This window comes from Oncorhynchus mykiss, chromosome 26 (genome assembly GCF_057628025.1).
Source record: "Oncorhynchus mykiss isolate SJ-2025 chromosome 26, ASM5762802v1, whole genome shotgun sequence".
NCBI classification, from domain to species: Eukaryota; Metazoa; Chordata; class Actinopteri; order Salmoniformes; family Salmonidae; genus Oncorhynchus; species Oncorhynchus mykiss.
The window spans coordinates 44774985-44796914 of record NC_143047.1 but is presented as its reverse complement, the minus strand read 5'-3'; the positions used below and the strand labels follow the sequence as shown (position 1 = coordinate 44796914).

Genomic DNA, 21930 nt, shown 5'->3' with positions numbered 1-21930 from the left:
GATGGACACAGAACAGTCTGAGGCTTCAGGTGGAAACTCGCTCAGGGAGACACGGGAGCCAGAGATGGAAACAGAACAGTCTGAGCCTTCAGGTGGAAACTCGCTCAGGGAGACACGGGCGCCAGACATGGAAACAGAACAGTCTGAGCCTTCAGGTGGGAACTCGCTCAGTGAGACACGGGCGCCAGAGATGGAAACAGAACAGTCTGAGCCTTCAGGTGGAAACTCGCTCAGTGAGACACGGGCACCAGACATGGAAACAGAAAGGTCTGAGCCTTCAGGTGGAAACTCGCTCAGGGAGACACAGGAGCCAGAGATGGACACAGAACAGTCTGAGGCTTCAGGTGGAAACTCGCTCAGGGAGACACGGGAGCCAGAGATGGAAACAGAACAGTCTGAGCCTTCAGGTGGAAACTCGCTCAGGGAGACACGGGAGCCAGAGATGGAAACAGAACAGTCTGAGCCTTCAGGTGGAAACTCGCTCAGGGAGACACGGGAGCCAGAGATGGAAACAGAAAGGTCTGAGCCTTCAGGTGGAAACTCGCTCAGTGAGACACGGGCGCCACAGATGGACACAGAACAGTCTGAGCCTTCAGGTGGAAACTCGCTCAGGGAGACACGGGAGCCAGAGATAGACACAGAAAGGTCTGAGCCTTCAGGTGGAAACTCGCTCAGGGAGACACGGGCGCCAGACATGGAAACAGAAAGGTCTGAGCCTTCAGGTGGAAACTCGCTCAGTGAGACACGGGCGCCAGACATGGAAACAGAACAGTCTGAGCCTTCAGGTGGAAACTCGCTCAGGGAGACACGGGCGCCAGACATGGAAACAGAACAGTCTGAGCCTTCAGGTGGGAACTCGCTCAGTGAGACACGGGCCCCAGAGATGGAAACAGAACCGTCTGAGCCTTCAGGTGGAAACTCGCTCAGTGAGACACGGGCACCAGACATGGGAACAGAAAGGTCTGAGCCTTCAGGTGGAAACTCGCTCAGTGAGACACGGGCACCAGACATGGAAACAGAAAGGTCTGAGCCTTCAGGTGGAAACTCGCTCAGGGAGACACAGGAGCCAGAGATGGACACAGAACAGTCTGAGGCTTCAGGTGGAAACTCGCTCAGGGAGACACGGGAGCCAGAGATGGAAACAGAACAGTCTGAGCCTTCAGGTGGAAACTCGCTCAGGGAGACACGGGAGCCAGAGTTGGAAACAGAACAGTCTGAGCCTTCAGGTGGAAACTCGCTCAGGGAGACACGGGAGCCAGAGATGGACACAGAACAGTCTGAGCCTTCAGGTGGAAACTCGCTCAGTGAGACACGGGCGCCACAGATGGACACAGAACAGTCTGATCCTTCAGGTGGAAACTCGCTCAGGGAGACACGGGCACCAGACATGGAAACAGAAAGGTCTGAGCCTTCAGGTGGAAACTCGCTCAGGGAGACACGGGAGCCAGAGATGGACACAGAACAGTCTGAGCCTTCAGGTGGAAACTCGCTCAGGGAGTCCACAGATTATTGTCATCTGGACTGAGGCACTCATGATGGGGGCTAGGTGGAGGGTGAGGGAAGTTAGTCATGTCCTTCAGGAGTGGATTTACAGTAATTCATGTAAAAAAATCATATGCGTCTGACGTCTCCTTCCCCCAGACTAGAGTTAGGTAGGTGAAATGTGGGGTCTCCTTCCCCCAGACTAGAGTTAGGTGGGCTATCAGACTATAGATTAATATCACAGATGATAGATTAATGACACAGATATCAGAATATAGGTTAATGTCACAGATATCTGACTATAGATTAATGAAACAGATTATAGATTAATGTCACTGATATCAGACTATAGATTAATGCCACAGATATCTGACTATAGATTCATGACACAGATATCTGACTATAGATTAATGACACAGATATCTCACTATAGATTAATGTCACTGATATCACACTATAGATTCATGTCACAGATATCAGACTATAGAAGTAATGTCACAGATATCTGACTATAGATTAATGAAACATATCAGAATATTGGTTAATGTCACAGATATCTGACTATAGAAGTAATGTCACAGATTATAGATTCATGTCACAGATATAAAACTATAGATTCATGTCACTGATATCAGACTGTACATTAATGACACATATATCAGACTATAGATTAATGACACAGATATCAGACTATAGATTAATGTCACATATTATAGATTAATGTCACAGATATCAGAATATAGATTAATGACACAGATATCAGACTATAGATTAATGACACAGATTATAGATTAATGTCAATGATATCAGACCATAGATATCAGACTGTAGATTAATGTCACTGATATCAGACTATAGATTAATGACACTGATATCAGACTATAGATTAATGTCACTGATATCAGACTATAGATTAATGACACTGATATCAGACCGCAGATTAATGTCACTGATATCAGACTATAGATTAATGTCACTGATATAAAACTATAGATTAATGACACTGATATCAGACTATAGATTAATGACACAGCTATCAGACTATAGATTAATGACACAGATATCAGACTATAGATTAATGTCACAGATTATAGATTAATGTCACAGATATCAGAATATAGATTAATGACACTGATATCAGACTATAGATTAATGACACTGATATCAGACTATAGATTAATGACACAGATTATAGATTAATGACACAGCTATCAGACAATAGATTAATAACACAGATATCAGACTATAGATTAATGACACTGATATCAGACTATAGATTAATGTCACTGATATCAGACTATAGATTAATGTCACTGATATCAGACTATAGATTAATGTCACTGATATCAGACTATAGATTAATGTCACTGATATCAGACTATAGATTAATGACACAGATTATAGATTCATGTCACTGATATCAGACTGTAGATTAATGTCACTGATATCAGACTGTAGATTAATGTCACAGATATCAGACTATAGATTAATGTCACTGATATCAGATTATAGATTAATGTCACTGATATCAGACTATAGATTAATGTCACTGATATCAGATTATAGATTAATGACACAGATTATAGATTCATGTCACTGATATCAGACTGTAGATTAATGTCACTGATATCAGACTATAGATTAATGTCACTGATATCAGACTGTAGATTAATGTCACAGATATCAGACTATATATTAATGTCACAGATATCAGATATAGATTAATGTCACTGATATCAGATTATAGATTAATGACACAGATTATAGATTCATGTCACTGATATCAGACTGTAGATTAATGTCACTGATATCAGACTATAGATTAATGTCACTGATATCAGACTGTAGATTAATGTCACAGATATCAGACTATATATTAATGTCACAGATATCTGATATAGATTAATGTCACTGATATCAGACTATAGATTAATGTCACAGATATCAGATTATAGATTAATGTCACTGATATTAGACTGTAGATTAATGTCACTGATATCATACTATAGATTAATGTCACTGATATCAGACTGTAGATTAATGTCACTGATATCATACTATAGATTAATGTCACTGATATCAGACTATAGATTAATGTCACTGATATCAGACTACAGATGAATGTCACAGATATCAGACTACAGATTAATGTCACTGATATCAGACTACAGATTAATGTCACTGATATCAGACTACAGATTAATGTCACTGATATCAGACTACAGATTAATGTCACTGAAATCAGACTATAGATTAATGTCACTGATATCAGACTATAGATTAATGTCACTGATATCAGACTATAGATTAATGTCACTGATATCAGACTACAGATTAATGTCACTGATATCAGACTATAGATTCATGTCACTGATATCAGACTATAGATTAATGACACAGATTATAGATTAATGTCACAGATATCAGACTATAGATTAATGTCACTGATATCAGACTACAGATTAATGTCACTGATATCAGACTATAGATTAATGTCACTGATATCAGACTACAGATTAATGTCACTGAAATCAGACTATAGATTAATGTCACTGATATCAGACTATAGATTAATGTCACTGATATCAGACTATAGATTAATGTCACTGATATCAGACTACAGATTAATGTCACTGATATCAGATAATAGATTAATGTCACTGATATCAGACTATAGATTAATGTCACTGATATCAGACTACAGATTAATGTCACTGATATCAGATTATAGATTAATGACACAGATATCAGACTATAGATTAATGTCACTGATATCAGACTATAGATTAATGTCACTGATATCAGACTACAGATTAATGTCACTGATATCAGATTATAGATTAATGTCACTGATATCAGACTATAGATTAATGTCACTGATATCAGACTATAGATTAATGTCACTGATATCAGATTATAGATTAATGTCACTGAAATCAGACTATAGATTAATGACACTGATATCAGACTATAGATTAATGTCACAGATATCAGTCTATGGTTTAATTTCACTGATATCATACTATAGATTAATGTCACTGATATCATACTATAGATTAATGTCACTGATATCAGACTATAGATTAATGTCACTGATATCAGACTACAGATTAATGTCACAGATATCAGACTACAGATGAATGTCACAGATGTCAGACTACAGATTAATGTCACTGATATCAGACTATAGATTAATGTCACTGATATCAGACTATAGATTAATGTCACTGATATCAGACTATAGATTAATGTCACTGATATCAGACTACAGATTAATGTCACAGATATCAGACTACAGATGAATGTCACAGATGTCAGACTACAGATTAATGTCACTAATATCAGACTATAGATTAATGTCACTGATATCAGACTATAGATTAATGTCACTGATATCAGACTATAGATTAATGTCACTGATATCAGACTACAGATTAATGTCACTGAAATCAGACTATAGATTAATGTCACTGATATCAGACTATAGATTAATGTCACTGATATCAGACTATAGATTAATGTCACTGATATCAGACTACAGATTAATGTCACTGATATCAGATTATAGATTAATGTCACTGATATCAGACTATAGATTAATGTCACTGATATCAGACTACAGATTAATGTCACTGATATCAGATTATAGATTAATGACACAGATATCAGACTATAGATTAATGTCACTGATATCAGACTATAGATTAATGTCACCGATATCAGATTATAGATTAATGTCACTGAAATCAGACTATAGATTAATGACACTGATATCAGACTATAGATTAATGTCACAGATATCAGTCTATAGTTTAATTTCACTGATATCATACTATAGATTAATGTCACTGATATCAGACTATAGATTAATGTCACTGATATCAGACTATAGATTAATGTCACTGATATCAGACTACAGATTAATGTCACAGATATCAGACTACAGATGAATGTCACAGATATCAGACTATAGATTAATGTCACTGATATCAGGCTATAGATTAATGTCACTGATATCAGACTATAGATTAATGTCACTGATATCAGACTATAGATTAATGTCACTGATATCAGACTATAGATTAATGTCACTGATATCAGACTGTAGATTAATGTCACTGATATCAGACTACAGATTAATGTCACTGATATCAGACTATAGATTAATGTCACAGATATCAGACTACAGATGAATGTCACTGATATCAGACTATAGATTAATGTCACAGATATCAGACTATAGATTAATGTCACTGATATCAGACTATAGATTAATGTCACTGATATCAGACTGTAGATTAATGTCACTGATATCAGACTACAGATTAATGTCACTGATATCAGACTATAGATTAATGTCACTGATATCAGACTATAGATTAATGTCACAGATATCAGACTACAGATGAATGTCACTGATATCAGACTATAGATTAATGTCACAGATATCAGACTATAGATTAATGTCACAGATATCAGACTATAGATTAATGTCACTGATATCAGACTACAGATTAATGTCACAGATATCAGTGGCACCTCACTGACCAGACCTGTTTCTGATTATGATACACTAACACACAGTATGTACCAGAATCCGAACAGAATGTACTTTTTGCTCAGGGACATGTTTGCAATGTGTATTTCAAATCAGGGCAAATTGTGTTTGAGTAAAGCAAAGACTCCGTTACAGTTCAGAATCGTTACAATGCCGACGTCACAACTTCTTACCCTTGGAGGGTACTTCCTTCTATTCTAAGTGCTTTGCTCACGATCGCTTGTTTCAATCTTTTATTTCGTCCCGTATTGTGACAGAAAACTTCAATGGCTTAACAATGTCGGCTAAAGCTAAATGACTAAAGCCAAGTTTCATCATTGCAGTTCATTGACTCTCTACTGTCTACTGTCTGTCTGTGAGGTTCGAGGTTGTTGCTGTCTCACAAACAGGAGAGTGATTTGACGGTAGTCGTGTAGCAGCCCCGCGGCTGTATCACCACCTGTCTGGTTCAGTTGCTTTAGCCATCTGCGTCACTTAGTGATGACATCATCAAAATTACATTGAAGGGTCTGGGTTCACGTCCTGGTGTCATGGACTAGACGTAACATAGTACATGTAAATCCAGGGGAAAACTCAAATTAGTAAGATATGTTATGTTTGGTATAAGACAGATGGTTACTTAACGCAAAGCGCAAAAAACAAAGGTAACGTTATTGGTTGGGGTGGATGGGTAGGCATTATTATTATCTGACCCTGCTGTTCATCTATGAACGTTTGAACATCTTGGCCATGTTCTGTTATCATCTCCACCCGGCACAGCCAGAAGAGGACTGGCCACCCCACAGGGCCTGGTTCCTCTCTAGGTTTCTTCCTAGATTCCTGCCTTTCTAGGGAGTGTTTCCTAGCCACCAGCTAGGAAACACTCCCTAGAAAGGCAGGAATCTACACCTGCATTGCTTGCTGTTTGGGGTTTTAGGCTGGGTTTCTGTACAGCACTTTGTGACATCGGCGGATGTAAGAAGGGCTTTATAAATACATTTGATTGATGGATATAACGCGAACATCTAGCAACCCAAAGGTTGTGAGTTCGAATCTCATCAAGGACTACTTTAGCTAATTAGCAATCTTTCAACTACTTGCTATTTTTAGCTACTTTGCATTTACTTAGCATGTTAGCTAATGCGAATTGTAATTCATAACACATCATACTAAATGGATTGTCTCGGGATTTACGTATAGAATAATATGAAATGCTCTGAGACCAGGTTGCAGCGGGTTCAATGGAGTCTTTTATGGCTGGAACTTCCCTAATGGAGATGACATCATCTGGGGGAGAAACACACACACACACACACACACACCCTCCTGCCCTCTCCACCACCCCTCTCAATCTGTCTCCCAGACCTCGACTGTCTCCATCTCCCCCGAGCGGAAGAAGTGACACGCCTCAGATAGAGTTTTACCCGTCAAACCCAGAGCACACGTGTCATAACCCAGGGACGCACAAGTCATTATGTAGTATGAGATAAAATGCTGATAGAAGGGACATCCTCAACATGGAAAGGGTTGGGAAGAGTTGGAAAGGGTTGGGAAGAGTTGGAAAGGGTTGGGTAAGAGTTGGAAAGGGTTGGGAAGAGTTGGAAAGGGTTGGGAAGAGTTGGAAAGGGTTGGGTAAGAGTTGGAAAGGGTTGGGTAAGAGTTGGAAAGGGTTGGGAAGAGTTGGAAAGGGTTGGGTAAGAGTTGGAAAGGGTTGGGTAAGAGTTGGAAAGGGTTGGGAAGGGTTGGAAAGGGTTGGGAAGAGTTGGAAAGGGTTGGGTAAGAGTTGGAAAGGGTTGGGTAAGAGTTGGAAAGGGTTGGGAAGGGTTGGAAAGGGTTAGGAAGAGTTGGAAATGGTTGGAAAGGGTTGGAAGGGTTGGAAAGGGTTGGAAAGGGTTGGGGCGGGTTGGGAAGAGTTGGAAAGGGTTGGGAAGAGTTGGAAAGGGTTACTAAGAGTTGGGATGTTGACTTGGTTGTGGAAACAATAGTGCGAAAGGGAAAGGTTGGTCTTCACAGTATGTTTTCCTGTTCTCTTCTGTTCTCCCACAACCACATCTCTACTCTAACTAGCATATGCTGCTACACTGTGGGTTTTACACTGAGTGGACAAAAGATTAGGAACACCTGTGGAAGGCTTTCAACATCTTGTAGAGACCCTGTGGAAGGCTTTCGACACCTTGTAGAGTCCATGACCCCGATGAATTGAGGCTGTTCTGAGGGCAACAGGGGCCGCAACTCAATATTAGGAATATGTTCCTAATGTTTTGTACCCTCAAACTCTCTTTTGGCAGTGAATGACCTCCTCTGGCCATAGAGAATACATGGGTGGTGGTGGTTTTATCAGTATACACTGTACAGTACAGTCCTGGTGGCATTATGAGAGAGGTTTACACAGATTAAAAGTGCACTATGCAATAATTACTGCTTTTCAATGGTCATTTTAATTAGGATTAAGGACCCACATGAATAAGGATTGTGGCTTTAAATGTTTAATTCCTCTTGTTTGTCTTATTGTTTGGAGACTGAGACTGAGCCTGAGAGGTACCTCTGTTTGTTGCTGTGCTGGCCACTTCATACTTCCTGCTCAGACTGGCCAATCCCAGGCCAGATCCTCAGGTGACCTATTTTGGCTGGTGTGATCCTGTGGTTACCTAGGTTGGCTGATGTTTTTTCAGTAGCATACAGCTCTCTAACACAGTAAAGACCTTAGGGCTTATTTTCACTGAATATAGTTAGTTATAAGAGTGACTGAATATAGGTATCAGAGTGACTGAATAGAGCTATCAGAGTGACTGAATATAGTTATCAGAGTGACTGAATATAGGTATCAGAGTGACTGAATAGAGCTATCAGAGTGACTGAATATAGTTATCAGAGTGACTGAATATAGCTATCAGAGTGACTGAATAAAGTTATCAGAGTGACTGAATAGAGTTATCAGAGTGACTGAATAAAGTTATCAGAGTGACTGAATAAAGTTATCAGAGTGACTGAATATAGTTATCAGAGTGACTGAATAGAGTTATCAGAGTGACTGAATATAGCTATCAGAGTGACTGAATAAAGTTATCAGAGTGACTGAATAGAGTTATCAGAGTGACTGAATAAAGTTATCAGAGTGACTGAATAAAGTTATCAGAGTGACTGAATATAGTTATCAGAGTGACTGAATAGAGTTATCAGAGTGACCGAATAGAGTTATCAGAGTGACCGAATAGAGTTATCAGAGTGACTGAATAGAGTTATCAGAGTGACTGAATAGAGTTATCAGAGTGACTGAATAAAGTTATCAGAGTGACTGAATAGAGTTATCAGAGTGACTGAATAAAGTTATCAGAGTGACTGAATAAAGTTATCAGAGTGACTGAATATAGTTATCAGAGTGACTGAATAGAGTTATCAGAGTGACCGAATAGAGTTATCAGAGTGACCGAATAGAGTTATCAGAGTGACTGAATAGAGTTATCAGAGTGACTGAATAGAGTTATCAGAGTGACTGAATATAGTTATCAGAGTGACTGAATAAAGTTATCAGAGTGACTGAATAAAGTTATCAGAGTGACTGAATATAGTTATCAGAGTGACTGAATAGAGTTATCAGAGTGACCGAATAGAGTTATCAGAGTGACCGAATGGAGTTATCAGAGTGACTGAATAGAGTTATCAGAGTGACTGAATAGAGTTATCAGAGTGACTGAATAAAGTTATCAGAGTGACTGAATAAAGTTATCAGAGTGACTGAATATAGTTATCAGAGTGACTGAATAGAGTTATCAGAGTGACCGAATAGAGTTATCAGAGTGACCGAATAGAGTTATCAGAGTGACTGAATAGAGTTATCAGAGTGACTGAATAGAGTTATCAGAGTGACTGAATATAGTTATCAGAGTGACTGAATATAGTTATCAGAGTGACATTTCAATTGACATAATATGGCGGGAATGTCACAAGCCGAGCAAGGGTTCGGTTGACATTCTTGCTTCGCACCTCAAAAGTATCCTGTAGATGTCACAGTAGCCTCTAGCCAGGAAGCTAAGCATTGCAAACTATTCTACTAGCTAGCTACTAGCTAATTTTAAGCAAGCAAATCTTCATGCATCTACCATATTACACTTTTGAATAACGCAACAAATCGCAAGCATGTTCAGACAATTTAACGGTTTATTTTCTCATCTGTACACTCATTGCATTTTAGCTTCAAGACAAAAGCATATAGTTCCTGCTAGCTAAAGCTAACAACAAAAGCATATAGTTCCTGCTAGCTAAAGCTAACAACAAAAGCATATAGTTCCTGCTAGCTTAAGCTAACAACAAAAGCATATAGTTCCTGCTAGCTAAAGCTAACAACAAAAGCATATAGTACCTGCTAGCTTAAGCTAACAACAAAACCATATAGTTCCTGCTAGCTTAAGCTAACAACAAAAGCATATAGTTCCTGCTAGCTAAAGCTAACAACAAAAGCATATAGTTCCTGCTAGCTTAAGCTAACAACAAAAGCATATAGTTCCTGCTAGCTAAAGCTAACAACAAAAGCATATAGTTCCTGCTAGCTAAAGCTAACAACAGATCTTCATCAATCAACGTTAGTGTATAAAAAAAGTAATGCCCACCCCTCTAATACGAATATAAAGAACAGCAGGCCTGCCTTACAACATTACAACAAACCATGTTTCATTTTTGTTAACCCTCCTGCTGTGTTCTGGTCGAATTGGACCGATTTACAAGTTTTCTCTCTGACAAATGTAGTTCATTTCATCTGATTGTCATAAAGTTCCAGGACTTTGTCCTCACAGGGCATCTGAACACACAAAATACATTTTGGGTGTTTTATTTAACTTTTGTACACCTGTGGTGTTCTCGTTCTGGGTCTGAATGGGAGCTGTCATTAGAAATGAATGGGTGAGACTACAATTAGTGTATAAAACTGAGTTCAGGCACATGTCCATTCCTCAGATGGACACACTTCCTCTCCCAGACCCCCACATGCATGTTTGTTTGAACACACGCACACGCACACACACACACACACACACACACACACACACACACACACACACACACACACACACACACACACACACACACACACACACACCTACACACCTCACTCCCCTTCTTGGCTTCCATGGCAACCCCCACCGGAACCTTTCCCCAGTAGAATCTTTCCTCCACGGGAATCACACCTGTTGTCATTCTCACAAACAATCGCAACATTGTTTCAATAATATATAGAACTTTTCTCAGCTCAAGCTTAAAGCTTAAAGCTTTTTTGAGGCCTTGCTCACAATTCATTCAGTGGCAGCACAATGACCAAACGCTATACTGTATTTGAGGCTCTTGATCATATCTTTGATCATGACACTGGTGAGGAGGAGAGAGTCCTTGTTAAACTTTGACACATATTAGTCTGTGATAAATATCACAACATGTTTCATCTGAGTATTTGTTATAGTCAAAATAATCTATACATTATGCTTGTTTTACTCACAAACGAGTTGTATGAGCTCAGGTCAATGAGGCCTACAGGCCATAAATAGCAAATAGAAGTTAAAAACGTGTAACATTCATCAAACTCATTTTCCTCAGAAGCTTCTGCGTTCAACACATGTGGTGTGGTTGTGGTTCTGCTTAGATGTATTCTCCAGACCAATGCATAGGGAATTGTTCATATGTTGTCCTCAAAATTATATAGGATACATTTTCTTCAGAGAAAAGTGCTAATAATGCATTTTACTACCTTTCTTTAGTGTTTTCACCGATTGAAAGATGAAAAATCTTCGACTATCGACTATGTGTAAGACACGTCCTGGAGCGTCTTAACTAAACAAAACCCAAACATATGACCCGATTAGAAAAACCTGGTCACATCACAGCCTTTATAAAACAGTTTTTAACACATTGTTTATTTCTATGTCACACCCAGAGTATTTTACCTGTTTAGGTTAGCCTATCAGATCAGGGAAAAAACTGTTTAGGTTAGCCTATCAGATCAGGGAAAAAACTGTTTAGGTTAGCCTACCAGATCAGGGAAAAACTGTTTAGGTTAGCCTACCAGATCAGAGAAAAACTGTTTAGGTTAGCCTACCAGATCAGGGAAAAACTGTTTAGGTTAGCCTATCAGATCAGGGAAAAACTGTTTAGGTTAGCCTATCAGATCAGGGAAAAACTGTTTAGGTTAGCCTATCAGATCAGGAAAAAAACTCTGGGCCCCAGGAATTGGGTGCGTTAGATTTGTTGTGTATAAAGTCCATGTTCAGTTCCGTTTCCTGATTCATTTAAATCGGGATGGATTTACAACAGATTTTGATTCGAAGTACTGCTTGATTCTCGTCGAATGTCCTTATTTGTTCTCCTGTGTGTTTAAAATGAGAAAAACATCCCAATAGGAATAGTTTCTCACATTCTGTGCCAGGCCCCCCTATCGTTTTAGACTCATTATTTAGCGACCCGAAGAGAGAACAGCAACACACGGGGTCATTACATTAGAGGCAACTGAGCTCCAATATAAACTAGAGATTTGGCAGCTCCGTCCTCTCTGTGGTCTACATAGCAATTATATGGGAAATGAGAATGGTGGGCTTTGATGTGATTTAATGATAAACAATCTTGAAACAGTAGAAAGAAAGAGATTTTATGCTGTTTTTATTTGCATGACAATCTGAGTCTAGTCTATGGATGGAAATCAATCCTTCATTTTTTGATTGATTCAGATTCAGAAACACAACAAAGATTATTAAAGAACGTTTCCCCCTGGTCAAGATGAGTCAGTCCTTTTAGTATTTTATGAAATAGTTTAGGAAACAAAATGGCTGAATTGACATGAATGTTTCCATTGTGGTGAATTAAAGGCCATTGTTGAGGAAGACTGTCAGTCGCTGTGTTGGCTCCACTTACAGTAAGAATGGAGAGGAAATGATGGATCCTAGGAGTGTGTATGTTTGTGTGTGTGTGTGTGTGTGTGTGTGTGTGTGTGTGTGTGTGTGTGTGTGTGTGTGTGTGTGTGTGTGTGTGTGTGTGTGTGTGTGTGTGTGTGTGTGTGTGTGTGTGTGTGTGTGTGTGTGTGTGTGTATGTGTGCGTGTGTGTGTGTATATGGCTCTCCTGTGTAGAGTTCATACCAGGACAAGAAACTCCTCTTTGACCCACTCCAACCTCTGGCATCCTCCTCTTCAGTCCTCCTGACCATAACTCTTCTCCAGAGTCTCTTTTCTCCCTCCCTCCCTCCCTCCCTCCCTCCCTCCCTCCCTCCCTCCCTCCCTCCCTTGACCTACTCACCCCCTCCCTCTGCCTCCCTCCCCACTCCTTCGTCTCTCCTCTACCTCTTAACCTACTCACCCCTCCCTCTGCCTCCCTCCCCACTCCTTCCTCTCTCCTCTACCTCTTAACCTACTCACCCTTTCTCTCTGCATCCCTCCCTGCTCTCTCTTCTGCCTCTCGACCTACTCACTCCTCCCTCCCTGCTCTCTCCTCTACCTCTCGACCTACTCACTCCTCCCTCCCTGCTCTCTCCTCTGCCTCTCGACCTACTCACTCCTCCATCCCTCCTCTCTCCTCTACCTCTCGACCTACTCACTCCTCCCTCCCTGCTCTCTCCTCTGCCTCTCGACCTACTCACTCCTCCATCCCTCCTCTCTCCTCTGCCTCTCGACCTACTCACTCCTCCATCCCTCCTCTCTCCTCCCTCCCTCGACCTACTCACCCCCTCCCTCTGCCTCCCTCCCCACTCCTTCGTCTCTCCTCTACCTCTTAACCTACTCACCCCTCCCTCTGCCTCCCTCCCCTCTCCTTCCTCTCTCCTCTACCTCTTAACCTACTCACCCTTTCTCTCTGCATCCCTCCCTGCTCTCTCCTCTGCCTCTCGACCTACTCACTCCTCCATCCCTCCTCTCTCCTCTGCCTCTCGACCTACTCACTCCTCCATCCCTCCTCTCTCCTCCCTCCCTCGACCTACTCACCCCCTCCCTCTGCCTCCCTCCCCACTCCTTCGTCTCTCCTCTACCTCTTAACCTACTCACCCCTCCCTCTGCCTCCCTCCCCACTCCTTCCTCTCTCCTCTACCTCTTAACCTACTCACCCTTTCTCTCTGCATCCCTCCCTGCTCTCTCCTCTGCCTCTCGACCTACTCACTCCTCCATCCCTCCTCTCTCCTCTGCCTCTCGACCTACTCACTCCTCCATCCCTCCTCTCTCCTCTGCCTCTCGACCTACTCACTCCTCCATCCCTCCTCTCTCCTCTGCCTCTCGACCTACTCACTCCTCCCTCCCTGCTCTCTCCTCTGCCTCTCGACCTACTCACTCCTCCATCCCTCCTCTCTCCTCTGCCTCTCGACCTACTCACCCCCCTCTATGACTCTATTCCTCTCTTTCACATGCAGTGGAGGAGGCGGGGCTATGAGCTAATGGCGTGGCTGGAACATAGGACGAATGGGGGAGGGTGAAGTTCAGTGTGTTGAAGACGGCTAGCTGCAACTCAGAAACTCTAATAGCGGCAACAGTCGTGAGCTGGTTAGTTAGTAGGGTCACAGTAGAGTTATCTGTCAGGTGAGCTGGTTAGTTAGTAGGGTCACAGTAGAGTTATCTGTCAGGTGAGCTGGTTAGTTAGTTAGTAGGGTTACAGTAGAGTTATCTGACAGATGAGCTGGTTAGTTAGTTAGCAGGGTCATAGTAGAGTTATATGTCAGATGAGCTGGTTAGTTAGTTAGCAGGGTCACAGTAGAGTTATCTGTCAGGTGAGCTGGTTAGTTAGTAGGGTCACAGTAGAGTTATCTGTCAGGTGAGCTGGTTAGTTAGTTAGTAGGGTCACAGTAGAGTTATCTGACAGGTGAGCTGGTTAATTAGTAGTGTCACAGTAGAGTTATCTGTCAGGTGAGCTGGTTAGTTAGTTAGTAGGGTTACAGGAGAGTTATCTGTCAGGTGAGCTGGTTAGTTAGTAGGGTCACAGTAGAGTTATCTGTCAGGTGAGCTGGTTAGTTAGCAGGTACACAGTAGAGTTATCTGTCAGGTGAGCTGGTTAGTTAGTTAGTAGGGTCACAGTAGAGTTATCTGTCAGGTGAGCAGGTTAGTTAGTAGGGTTACAGTAGAGTTATCTGTCAGGTGAGCTGGTTAGTTAGTAGGGTCACAGTAGAGTTATCTGTCAGGTGAGCTGGTTAGTTAGTTAGCAGGGTCACAGTAGAGTTATCTGTCAGGTGAGCTGGTTAGTTAGTAGGGTCACAGTAGAGTTATCTGTCAGGTGAGCTGGTTAGTTAGTAGGGTCACAGTAGAGTTATCTGACAGGTGAGCTGGTTAGTTAGTAGGGTTACAGTAGAGTTATCTGTCAGGTGAGCTGGTTAGTTAGTTAGTTAGTAGGGTCACAGTAGAGTTATCTGTCAGGTGAGCTGGTTAGTTAGTTAGTAGGGTCACAGTAGAGTTATCTGTCAGGTGAGCTGGTTAGTTAGTTAGTAGGGTTACAGTAGAGTTATCTGACAGGTGAGCTGGTTAGTTAGTTAGTAGGGTCACAGTAGAGTTGTCTGTCAGGTGAGCTGGATAGTTAGTTAGTAGGGTCACAGTGGAGTTATCTGACAGGTGAGCTGGTTAGTTAGTAGGGTCACAGTAGAGTTATCTGTCAGGTGAGCTGGTTAGTTAGTAGGGTTACAGTAAAGTTATCTGTCAGGTGAGCTGGTTAGTTAGTTAGTAAGGTTACAGTAGAGTTATCTGTCAGGTGAGCTGGTTAGTTAGTTAGCAGGGTCACAGTAGAGTTATCTGTCAGGTGAGCTGGTTAGTTAGTAGGGTTACCGTAGAGTTATCTGACAGGTGAGCTGGTTAGTTGGTTACTTGCCTAGTTAAAAAAAAAATATCCTCTGGTTTTCACTTTGTTCCTCTCACTTGTATCTCACCAGTAGGAGGGAATATGTTTGTAGACTTCCTGTGTGTTTCTTACTCTGTCCATTAGAAGAAAAAAAATTTAAAAAATAGGTCCACACATGAAAATATGAATTTTATTTGTATATTCTCTTTCGCTGCCTCTGTGTTCCAGGGTGACGGCCCAGCGCAGTATTGAGGATGCTGAGGAGATAGAGCGGGAACGGAGACGAAGGGCCAGGGAGAGACAGGGGGACCAGGACCCACACACCCACACTGGCCCAGCCAGCACCACCAGCCCCACACCGGACAATGGGCTCCCGGAGCTATATCCAATGTAAGTCACAAAGCTGAATGGAGGCTAACAGCCAACACTTTCCTGCTGTAGAATCCTACAATAGAACATACTGCTCTGGTGATCGTAGACTGCACCAGGGTGTAAGACTAGGGTGTCCCACACCAGTCTTGTTGTCATCTGTAGCAGCTGAGTAGCTCAAGTCATGTTTGTAACGTATGACGTGAACTGCTTACTGTAGTGGCGCAACGGTCTGAGGCACTGCATCTCAGTGCTAGAGGCGTCACTACGGACGCCCTGGTTCGATCCTGGGCTGTATCACAACCCGGCCGTGATTGGGAGTCCCATATGACAGGGCACAATTACCCCAGCTTCATCCGGGTTAGGGTTTGGCCGGGGTAGGCTGTCTTTGTAAATAAGAATTTGTTCTTAACTGACTTGCCTAGTTAAATTAAGGTTAATTAAAAATATAATTTAAAAAAAATGTCTCAATGGTGCTGAATAGACTGTAGGTAATCTGACTGATGTCTCAATTGTGCTGATTAGACTGTAGGTAATCTGACTGACGTCTCAATGGTGCTGATTAGACTGTAGGTAATCTGACTGATGTCTCAATGGTGCTGATTAGACTGTAGGTACTCTGACTGATGTCTCAATGGTGCTGATTAGACTGTAGGTAATCTGACTGATGTCTCAATGGTGCTGAATAGACTGTAGGTAATCTGATTGATGTCTCAATGGTGCTGAATAGACTGTAGGTAATCTGACTGATGTCTCAATGGTGCTGATTAGACTGTAGGTAATCTGACTGATGTCTTAATGGTGCTGATTAGACTGTAGGTAATATGACTGACGTCTCAATGGTGCTGAATAGACTGTAGGTAATCTGACTGATGTCTCAATGGTGCTGATTAGAATGTAGGTAATCTGACTGATGTCTTAATGGTGCTGATTAGTCTGTAGGTAATCTGACTGATGTCTTAATGGTGCTGATTAGACTGTAGGTAATCTGACTGATGTCTCAATGGTGCTGATAAAACTGTAGGTTATCTGACTGACGTCTCAATGGTGCTGATTAGACTGTAGGTAATCTGACTGATGTCTCAATGGTGCAGATTAGACTGTAGGTCATCTGATTGACGTCTCAATGCTGCTGATTAGACTGTAGGTAATCTGATTGATGTATCAATGGTGCTGATTAGACTGTAGGTAATCTGACTGACGTCTCAATGGTGCTGATTAGACTGCAGGTAATCTGACTGACGTCTCAATGGTGCTGATTAGACTGTAGGTAATCTGATTGATGTCTCAATGGTGCTGATTAGACTGTAGGTAATCTGACTGATGTCTCAATGGTGCTGAATAGACTGTAGGGAAACAAGACAACATTAGCTAGCGTTCGCTAATGAAGTGCTGTCACGCATCCTATCAGGGTTTACAGTATATAGACCCGGGCTGTGTCTCAATGGACCTGGGCTGTGTCCCGTAATGACTCCCTGTTTACTATATAGTGTACAGGTTTGACCGGAGCCCTTGGGGAATAGGGTGCTATTAGGGTTGCAGCCTTCAGTGTGCTGTGCTATTGGTTTTAAATGACCTGTCAGTGTTGATGTGTACGACTCTAGATATGAAGGGAGAGACACTGCTCTACCCAGGGGGAGGCATTGAGCTGATCAGGAAAGGAGTTGACATTGCTTATCTACTGTTAGGCCTTACATAGTGAGTGAGTGAGTGAGTGAGTGAGTGTGTGTGTGTGTGTGTGTGTGTGTGTTTGTGCATTCATGTGTGTGAGCCATGTTCCTCCACAACAGGTCTCTTGTATTGAATCAATGGTTTCCTCTTAAAGATGTGTGGTAGTTTAGGCTATTACTTCTTGTTTCCTTGGTTACTCAAACCTATTGGTGACTCAAACCTATTGGTGACTCAAACCTACTGGTGACTCAAACCTACTGGTGACTCAAACCTACTGGTGACTCAAACCTACTGGTGACTCAAACCTATTGGTGACTCAAACCTATTGGTGACTCAAACCTATTGGTGACTCAAACCTACTGGTGACTCAAACCTACTGGTTACTCAAACCTATTGGTGACTCAAACCTACTGGTGACTCAAACCTACTGGTGACTCAAACCTACTGGTGACTCAAACCGATTGGTGACTCAAACCGATTGGTGACTCAAACCTACTGGTTACTCAAATATATTGGTGACTCAAACCTACTGGTGACTCAAACCTACTGGCGACTCAAACCTACTGGTGACTCAAACCTATTGGTGACTCAAACTTATTTTTGATGATGGACTCATTACGAGTAGTTGCAAGGTTACTACATTTCTAGTTAAGAAAAATCTAGTTAAAGAAACATCTGCAGGTGTGTGGTAGGGGTTTCAAATGTTACACTGGAAATAAATGGTCCTTTATCCAGAATATATATATATTTTTTTACCAGAGATCTAATTACGCTACATTCTTAGAAAAAATACTTCCAAAAGGATTCTTCGGCTGTCCCCATAAGAGAACCCTTTTTGGTTCCAGGTGGAACCGCTTTTAGTTCCAGGTGGAACTCTTTTTAGTTCCAGGTAGAACCTGTTTTAGTTCCAGGTGGAACCCTTTTTAGTTCCAGGTGGAACCCTTTTTAGTTCCAGGTGGAACCCTTTTTAGTTCCAGGTGGAACCCTTTTTAGTTCCAGGTGGAACCCTTTATAGTTCCGGGTGGAACCCTTTATAGTTCCGGGTGGAACCCTTTATAGTTCCAGGTGGAACCCTTTATAGTTCCAGGCGCAACCCTTTTTGGTTCCAGGCGGAACCCTTTTTAGTTCCAGGCGGAACCCTTTTTAGTTCCAGGCGGAACCCTTTTTAGTTCCAGGCGGAACCCTTTTTAGTTCCAGGCGGAACCCTTTTTACTTCCAGGTGGAACCCTTTTTGGTTCCAGGCGGAACCCTTTTTAGTTCCAGGCGGAACCCTTTTTAGTTCCAGGCGGAACCCTTTTTAGTTCCAGGTGGAAACCGTTTTTGGTTCCAGGTAGAATAACTTATTATTCTACTTGTTAATGTTATTATGTTATTATGCTACTTGTTAATGTTTTAATGCACTTCTATGCAGCACATTAATAAATCAACCTAAACTATATTTATTTTTGCTTTGTTGCAACAATGAGAAACGAGAAATGACAGAAGGCCGGGGCTACAGGAAGAGAGCATGCCTTCGTTCCAAAGGGCACCCTATCCCCTGTGTAGTGCACTACTACATAGGGCTCTGGTGAAAAGTAGTGCACTATATGGTGAATATGGCTCTGGTCTAAAGTAGTGCACTACTACATAGGGCTCTGGTGAAAAGTAGTGCACTATATGGTGAATAGGGCTCTGGTCTAAAGTAGTGCACTATTTAGGGAAATGGGTGCCATTTGGGATACCAGCCCATAGCTCACTCAGAGGAAACAGGATGCAGCAGTGGCGTCCGTTCCGTTGGCTGCGAGGTCGGTCGTTCAGTTTTGTGTATGTTTCCATGGCCACAGTACATGTGTGTCCCGTTGCCATGACGCTGAGCCAAAGGCCCTGGGGTCTGGCTAACACCTGTCATCTGCTGGGCTAAACTGAAGCAAACAGGAAAACGCTCACCCAGAGGCAGTGCTCCTAGTGGCCGGGGACTTTAATAATGCAGGGAAACTTAAATCAGTTTTACCTCATTTCTATCAGCATGTTAAATGTGCAACCAGAGGGAAGAAAATTGTCATCGACGGGGCTGTAGTGGAGCAGGTTGAGAGCTTTAAGTTCCTTGGCTTCCACATCAGCAACAAACTAACATGGTCCAAACACACCAAGACAATTGTGAAGAGGGTACGACAAAACCTTTTCCCCTTCGGGAGACTGAAAAGATTTGGCATGGGTCCTCAGATCCTCAAAAGGTTCTACAGCTGCCCCATTGAGAGCATCCTGATGAGTTGCATCACTGCCTAGTATGGCCTCCGACCTCAAGGCACTACAGAGGGTAGTGGGTACTGATATACTTTGAGTAGGGTTTACTACAATGGTTCTAGGCATCGGGAGTTAGCAGAACTGATATACTTTGAGTAGGGTTTACTACAACGGTTCTAGGCAACGGGAGTTAGCAGAACTGATATACTTTGAGTTGGGTTTACTACAACGGTTTTAGGCATTGGGAGTTAGCAGAACTGATATACTTTGAGTAGGGTTTACTACAACGGTTCTAGGCAATGGGAGTTAGCAGAACTGATATACTTTGAGTTGGGTTTCCTACAATGGTTCTAGGCATTGGGAGTTAGCAGAAATAATGACTTTTTACACTGTGTTAATAAACAGTTAGGAATTTAGCCGAATTAGTCTGTTTTGAATTCAGTTGACAATGCATTAGGTTGAAGTGTTGAAGGCTGTAAGTATTGTCTGTCTTTTGGGAGGGTCGACCTGGCCATCTCTCGGCCTGGATAACCCTGTCCTTTGGTGTCATTACTCTTGAAGGAAATGTTGAATATAGCACTATATTTCCTATGGTGCAAGATAGATAGATATCTGTTGAACAGTTAGAAATGACTGGATCACCTTTAGGTTTGACTTGTTATTAACAATTGTACCTGTCTCTTCAGGTGTGAGAGTGAGCTGAAGGCTAGTGGCTGCCAGTTGGCTCTGGAGGAGGACGAGGGCTTCAGTGACTGGACCCAGAGGTTGGAGAAACGCAGACAGCGCCACCTGGAGGAACAGGAGTCCTCGGAGGACCATCAGCCCCAGCAGCAGCAGAATCAGCCCCAGCAGCATCACCCCCAGCAGCAGCATCACCCCCAGCAGCAGCATCAACCCCAGCAGCATCACCCCCAGCAGCAGCGGAATCATCCCCAGCAGCATCAACCCCAGCAGCATCACCCCCAGCAGCAGCAGCAGCCCCAGCTGCTCAGGCTAAACAGAGCCTCCCCAATCAGACCCTGCTTGAAGACACGTCCTGGACCTGGGCCCGAGGAGAGGGAGGAGAAGGAGGTAGAGTGGGAACGAAGAGCCAGCAACAAGACACAAGACACTTCAAGAAGAGTAACAGATGACAAGGTAGAGTTACGATTGTGTATATCCCGTGCTGTATCCAATCATCACTCAAGTCACACTGTCGTCTTTATTCACGGCAGGGCAAAGAGGGGAAAGCTGATGTTTGGGCTGTGATGCCAAACTTGACCGCCAATGACGTTTTTTGATGGCAAAAGTCAAATTGAACTATAAAGTGTTCTTCTGAATGCTCTGTTTTGTTTTTAGGTCGTGGAGAAGAAGAAATCTGAGCTGAAGATCTCCTACACCTCTAAAGTCATGAGACACGTCAACAGCAACGGGGAAGCAGCTGGGGCGGAAGTGACCTCATACCTAGTTGCAGGGAAACTGTCTCCAAGGTAACACACCTAAAATAGTCTATATGTGTGTCCAAAATGGCGCTCGAATCCTTAAATAGAGCCTCATCTGGCCAAAAGTAGTGCACTATAATGGGAATAGGGTGCCATTTGTCTGGTATAAAGTAGTGCACTATAACGGGAATAGGGTGCCATTTGGCTGGTCTAAAGTAGTGCACTATCAAGGGATTAGGGTGCCATTTGGCTGGCCTAAAATAGTGCACTATAACGGGAATAGGGTTCCATTTGGCTGGTCTAAAGTAGTGCACTATAAAGGGAATAGGGTTCTATTTGTCTGGCCTAAAGTAGTGCACTATAACAGGAATAGGGTTCCATTTGGTTGGTCTAAAGTAGTGCACTATCAAGGGAATAGGGTGCCATTTTGGACACCGATTCAGACTGGG

The 21930-nt window shown here is 42.3% G+C and overlaps 1 protein-coding gene across 5 annotated transcripts in view; it reads left to right on the top strand.

Annotated features, from left to right (window-relative positions):
• Nucleotides 1-21930, top strand: part of LOC110516876 (uncharacterized) — a 69292-nt gene that overhangs the window by 10996 nt on the left and 36366 nt on the right. For 4 of the 5 annotated variants that reach the window (XM_090222088.1, XM_090222089.1, XM_090222087.1 and 1 more), the window contains exons 2-4: nucleotides 16026-16187; nucleotides 20747-21197; nucleotides 21399-21529. In XM_090222088.1, coding sequence (XP_090078214.1) covers nucleotides 16026-16187; nucleotides 20747-21197; nucleotides 21399-21529 — 744 coding nt within the window. Of the gene's footprint in view, nucleotides 1-14422; nucleotides 14519-16025; nucleotides 16188-20746; nucleotides 21198-21398; nucleotides 21530-21930 lie in introns of those variants that run through there. The other variant, XM_090222091.1, reaches the window with a different exon arrangement.